Source organism: Vanessa tameamea, chromosome 23 (genome assembly GCF_037043105.1).
Source record: "Vanessa tameamea isolate UH-Manoa-2023 chromosome 23, ilVanTame1 primary haplotype, whole genome shotgun sequence".
NCBI classification, from domain to species: domain Eukaryota; kingdom Metazoa; phylum Arthropoda; class Insecta; order Lepidoptera; family Nymphalidae; genus Vanessa; species Vanessa tameamea.
The window spans coordinates 5,283,568-5,289,827 of NC_087331.1; the positions used below are offsets into that span (position 1 = coordinate 5,283,568).

Consider the following 6,260-nt stretch of genomic DNA (forward strand, 5'->3'; position numbering starts at 1 on the left):
TTTGTGTGAATTATCTTGTACACATATTAACCAAGATCCTTAAGGATGATATTTCTTTATGATTTAGGTTTGCGAACCATCACCGTCTACCGGCCATGAATCTTGGCCATTCCTCACATCGCCAATGCGCCACCAAACTTGGAGTCTAAATTGTGCCTATAATTACACTGACTTGATCATCCTTTAAACCGGAATACAACAACACTAAATATTAGAATTTAAGATGAATATATGCACCCATTCTTGCACAAAGCCCACCAAAGTAAGTATAAAGTATGATAAAGTAAAATTTCTCCGTAATTCAAATATTAATGTTCACAAATTCGTATTATTTTTAAAATTACATATGGAAATCAAGAAGGATATGAAACGACTTGTTCGTTTCACAATCTCGGACGTGCTACGAATGTTTATTTTGCATTGATATTTCTTACTAAACATACTTCTTTATGTTTTTATTCAAAGTTTTAGTCGACGACGTCATTTATAAATAAAATATTAATTACACCGTGGACTAAGTCGACTCTTATTGAAATTTCTTTTAACAAAATAATACGATAAGAATTTTATTTCGAGATGGAATGAAATGGTAAGAACTTACGATTCTTAGAGTAATAAAATAGTTTCTTTTTTTACTGTTGGACTTATTCTCATATATTTAGCTGCACAAAAATAAATTCAGTTTTTTTTTTTTAAATAGTTGGGTATCTTAAGACCTGGTATATAGCAGAATTTTCTTAATATTATAATTCGTTATATTATTTCAGGAATTTATTATGATTCGTATGTCATTTAATTGTGTACACAATTGAAAATAAAACACAGAAAATGTAAACGGAATAAATAATGTAATCACGATTTTATTATATCGATTCGCTGAACTATAGTAGTTGTGATTATACACACATAAGCAGTTACACGCACACAAGCTTAAAAATGTCAGAAACTGAAGTGCATTTGGAATAAGCGCCCTTGTTGTGAATTGTAACATTTATATGTATTGATATTATAAAGATCTAAAGTATGTTTGTATGTAGAGAGTAATCTCTGGAAAAAATCATTGCAGTCTATTTCTTTTTACGTTAGGAAGCTACAATATTCCTGATTGCTATAGGGTATAAATTATATTTGTCATATCAATTTCGTTATTGATAAACCGTACCTGTGCGAAGCCGTGATTGTTTATTAGAATATACATAGGTAATGAACGAATAGGAATGCTTTGAGTCCTGCTCTGATATCTGCTGGATGTTTCAAACTCAAATATCCGAAAATTTATCAAAAACGCTGTCATTATGTCACAAAGATATCGTTTGGTTTTTTCTTAAAATTACAGACGGATAAAGCAAGGTCAGACATGTCGAAAATAATATGTTCTAATATTTTAATACAATTATTTTACGTTTTTCATTACAAACATACGACTATTAAATGTGTATACTAAAGGGAAGGTCTGTATGACAAGAGTAAAATTTGACAAGTATATTAAACTAGTATTCGCCCGCGGCTTCGCTCGCGTTTTAGAGGTTGGTTGTCATATGTTAGGCAAAAGAAGTAGCCTATGTCCTTCCTTCGAGTTCAAATTTGCTTTATACCGATTTTCGTCAAATTCGATTCATCGGTTTGGCAGTGAAAGATAAAAAGACAGACAGAGTTACTTTTCTACATATTGTATATAGAAACTTTTTCTCATGTGTGAGTGTTTGTAACTCATCACACTGGCGTATAAATAAAGTAATTTTTAGCATTGCTAGAAAAAAGTTAAATCTCGTAAAACAAACTGCCTTATAAATAATCGAATTTTTTTCTTGGAAACGATATAAACTTTACTTAATTTATATATTGTACTCCATTATGATACCATAATAAAGTTATGAGTCGAGTAAATGATTCAACATCATGCGTAAATACAAAGTAAAACCAATGAATGGCCGCTATTAAAAATATTAAATGTTAGGTCTTGGTTCGTGCAAAATTTTGTGTCCTCTCGAGGACGCTTGATGTACCCTTATAACCTTCGAAACGAAGGAGGCTATAAATTGTATCGCGTTACATGCACATTATACTATGATATATTTTGGTAAACTCTTTTATATTGAATAAGTTTATACCTCGAATATTCAATAAAATATTTTTTAACTAAAACTCTTGAAATAATATACAATAAACTTTTTATAAATAATGAAATATTCTCATCTATCTCTTAGGAGGTTTCTATTAATAAATACTTTTTAAAACTGTGTTTTAATTTTTTTTATAATCTTATAGTCTCTATCTCTTTCTTTTTATTGCTTTTTTTATATATATTTTATAATTTCACTAATGTTCCCTTCTTCAATATTTGTGTTAGAGTCATATTGGAAACGAGTTTTGGTTTGGTTGACACAAAAAAAAAGTTTTCGTTGTCCCAATCAGCATCTTAATGATGACACGACATGATGTATTGTTACATATATAATATATATAACAATACAATATTTACCCTTTGAGCATTTAATTCGATTCGCTTCATTTGTTTTTTGTTAATGAACGTAACACATCTATACTAATATCATGAATGCGAATGTTACTTTGTCTGCCTGTATGTCTGTTACGCTTTCTCGACTAAACAACTGAAAGAAATTTTATGAAATTCATTAGGAAGGACATAGGGTACTTTTTAATACCTAAAACCTACGACCGGTTTCCTAACTCTCTAGCGAACGAGTACATTATATAAAAATGATGTACATACATGACGTCACAATAAATAAAACCCAACCACAGAGGTAGCATACTGTTCTTATTTATCTCATACAACAATATGTAAGCAATAATTCACATGAATTGTGCTTTACTTCGTAAACGATAACACTCCAAGAAAACGTAACTGAAGTTCCAAATCATGATTTATACGTTTCAAAGTTATTTTATTCGAGAGTTTTTATATCGTATATGTGGTTCTGTCCCTATAAAGGAGAAAGATATAACTTGATATTGTTCAAATTTTATTTTAAATTGTATAAATAAAAAGTATTGCTTGATATAAAAAATCAATTTTTTTTTTAAATCAAATTAAAATTTTTCAAGCATAAGAGGAGATAGTAAATTATTTTCATCGTATTATATTTTATAATCTGTCGACAGCAAAAAATGTGATTGATTCAAACTGATTGATAGAAAAATATTCAGTGGATAATTTAATAGAAAAGAAACGAATAGATGTAGCCACATCTGACGACTCACCTTGGTAATAGGCAACACTAACCTGACGGCGAACCGTAGCACGCACGCTCATTGGTCAAATCAAATAGCGCGCGCTTCCACCTTTCCGTTACACACTTCCGTCCCTTCACAAAATCACAACCAAAAATACCTCATCAAAACCCTAAAATCCGTATTTATAATGTTAACTTTTTTATAATTTTGTGAAAATTACAGTTACAAAGAGTGTGTGGTCGCTAAAAAGGAGTGTATGCAGTGCAAGTCAAAGTTAACTTTATAGGAATTGTGAATAATATATTTATAAAGATTGAATACGTTTTATTAAAACTATAAAAAAAAAATACACATTTGAAAGTATATGAGCTTCATAACTGTAGATGTGGTAGGCATACGAATTTTCTATATTATTTTAAAAATAAATTATGACGTTTTTATTTTTATATAATTCGTTAATTTTTTCCTTAATAATTATCATAGCATGTAGATGGATAGAGACATTATTAGTAATATACTAAATAATGCAATTAGTACTATTAATACTAATTCTAAATATTCAGCCCAAGATATGTTAGCGCCAGCTGCCCGCAAATGTTTAGCTCCACCGTGACGTAACACGTGTTCCGTCCACCAGACCGCGCGTTCCAACGGTGACTGCGGTTTATCTTCCATAAGTATTCGTAACCGCACTATATTGTCTCGGTAGCTGTTAAAGATAATTGTAATGTTTATATAATTTTTACACCCTAAAAATAAATCATCAGTTGAAAGAAAAAACGGCTAAAGCACCAAAATGATCATTTCGGAAGTGAAATTTATAGTAAAAATTACAGACGTCATTTCCGAATAGCACCATTTTGACGCTTCAGCTCTTCTGCTTTTTCACTGTCGAATTACTAAAAAAATTGGGTATCGATATCTTATAGCTAAATTATAATTTGAGATTAAATGTAATTGTATGAATAAAACATAAAATCATGTATGTGTGCATTTATATATAAACATTTTATGTTATATCAAATAATAAGTGTGATTATTTCTATTGAAATTATTCTAGTAAAATAAAACTAATAAATTGCAAAAGTTCCTTGTCCAATACATACAGTTGATCGTTCGAAAATCGAAATTCGACTTTGCAAATAAATCAATTTGAGTCTTATGTTAAAACAACCTTGAATTAATAATCCTTATTGTTACTCGATACGAGCTTATGTAAATGATATCAAAACGTGTTGTTAGAATTCAGTGATTTTTATTTGTATATCGTTGATCATGTTATTTCATTTGCGAAAGTATAATCTACATTCAGTACCTATGGTAGAATAAACAGTTCAATACCAGATTCAGGTGCTTGTGAAAGCCTATTCAAATGAAGTAAATTTTAATTGTAAGTATGATTGTGATCGTGATTTCGATTTGTAACAGCAGATCAGTTCTACTAAAGGTCAGAATCCACTGAAAGTGAATCAATTTTTTGTCAATAGGTCGTTACTAATTGCCCCGATTTAGAAGTTTGATTGTTGTGACCGTGTTATACTTTAAGGCCTCGGAAATCACGTAACACCATTGGTATTTAATTGAATAACTACTCTCAGATGATAAGCGTAAAGGAATCAATGATGTACCTGTGTTTCAAAAAACACTTGGACGAGATATATAAAAATAATTATTAAATAAATACCTGTTATCTGTGGTGATTTTTTCGATTGCGCTCCTAAATTCATTTTCACTCAACGAAGCTAGGTCTAAGCGAATTCCTATTTTATGAAGAACGTATTTTTCAGCATTATACCATTGATCTCCCAACATCGGTATACCGATGAGAGGTACTCCTGCACTTATAGCTTCATCTGTAGACTGTAGTCCTCCTTGATTTATAAATAGCTTTAAATTTGGATGACCTGTAATAAATTACATAGATGTTATTGAGTAATTAAAGTATGGATTTTTTTATGATTATTGTTTTTTTTTTAATCCAGGAATTAGAACTGGGATAAAAGATATTCGAAAAACGATTCCATCATACAAATTATCTTTCAACAAATTAAAGAATAGTAACAAAAATGTTTCCAAAGTTTAAGTATGCAGATATTCAATGAAAATGTGTGACGACCGAATATAACATTTTATTATATTTTGTTAAGGATATAATCTGTTATCATATTACTTAAGAACATATTCAAACACTTACGAAGGACATCGGACTGTGGGAGCCATTTGAATATTTTAATGTTTTCCGACTTGCCGGGCAACACGTCCTTATCACACTTCAACAAAACATCATATGGTAGATGAGAGAAAACATTTACAAACATCTGTATTTTCTCAGGAGGCAAAAGAGAGGGACTAACATTTGTTCCAAAACTAACTAAAGCTGTAAGTCCTGTACGACATATTAGTATCAACATCGATTGAATCCATTATTATGTTGCTATATTTCAATTATTGCTGTCGTTTATTACGCCCTAGTAGTTGTTGGTAGCCATCCGCAATCGTAGGTACCACCTACTTATCATATTTGGTTTGTTTTGCGGAGTCCAGTCCATTGTAATAATCCGGAATACCTATATTGCATTGACAAATTCGTGTTTTAATAAAATAATATCTTCCTGTTCTAAATTTCAATTTTATCCAATTTTCATAAGAGTATTTTATAATATTTTGAAGGTAAATGTCATTCGTGATAAATCTATTTATTATTTAACTGAAAGGGACTGTCATTAAACTATTAATTAATATTTTGTTGTAGCAATATTTTTGTAGCCGAGATGGCCCAGTGGTTAGAACGCGTGCATCTTAACCGATGATTTCGGGTTCAAACCCAGACAGGCACCACTGAATTTTCATGTGCTTAATTTGTGTTTATAATTCATCTCGTGTTCGGCGGTGAAGGAAAACATCGTGAGGAAACCTACATGTGTCTAATTTCAACGAAATTCTGCCACATGTGTATTCCGCCAACCCGCATTGGAGCAGCGTGGTGGAATATGCTCCAAACCTTCTCCTCAAAGGGAGAGGAGGCCTTTAGCCCAGCAGTGGGAAATTTACAAGCTGCTAAT

At 30.8% G+C, this 6,260-nt stretch overlaps 1 protein-coding gene across 1 annotated transcript; it reads right to left on the minus strand.

Moving 5' to 3' along the window:
- Window positions 1–3,675: 3,675 nt before the first annotated feature.
- LOC135193958 (UDP-glycosyltransferase UGT5-like) lies at window positions 3,676–5,747 on the minus strand. The gene is made up of 4 exons (XM_064218576.1): window positions 5,711–5,747; window positions 5,393–5,584; window positions 4,883–5,102; window positions 3,676–3,907 (listed from the first exon to the last, which is right to left on the minus strand). The coding sequence occupies exons 1-4, from the start codon at window positions 5,745–5,747 to the stop codon at window positions 3,676–3,678; spliced, it is 681 nt and encodes a 226-aa protein (XP_064074646.1).
- Window positions 5,748–6,260: the final 513 nt, after the last annotated feature.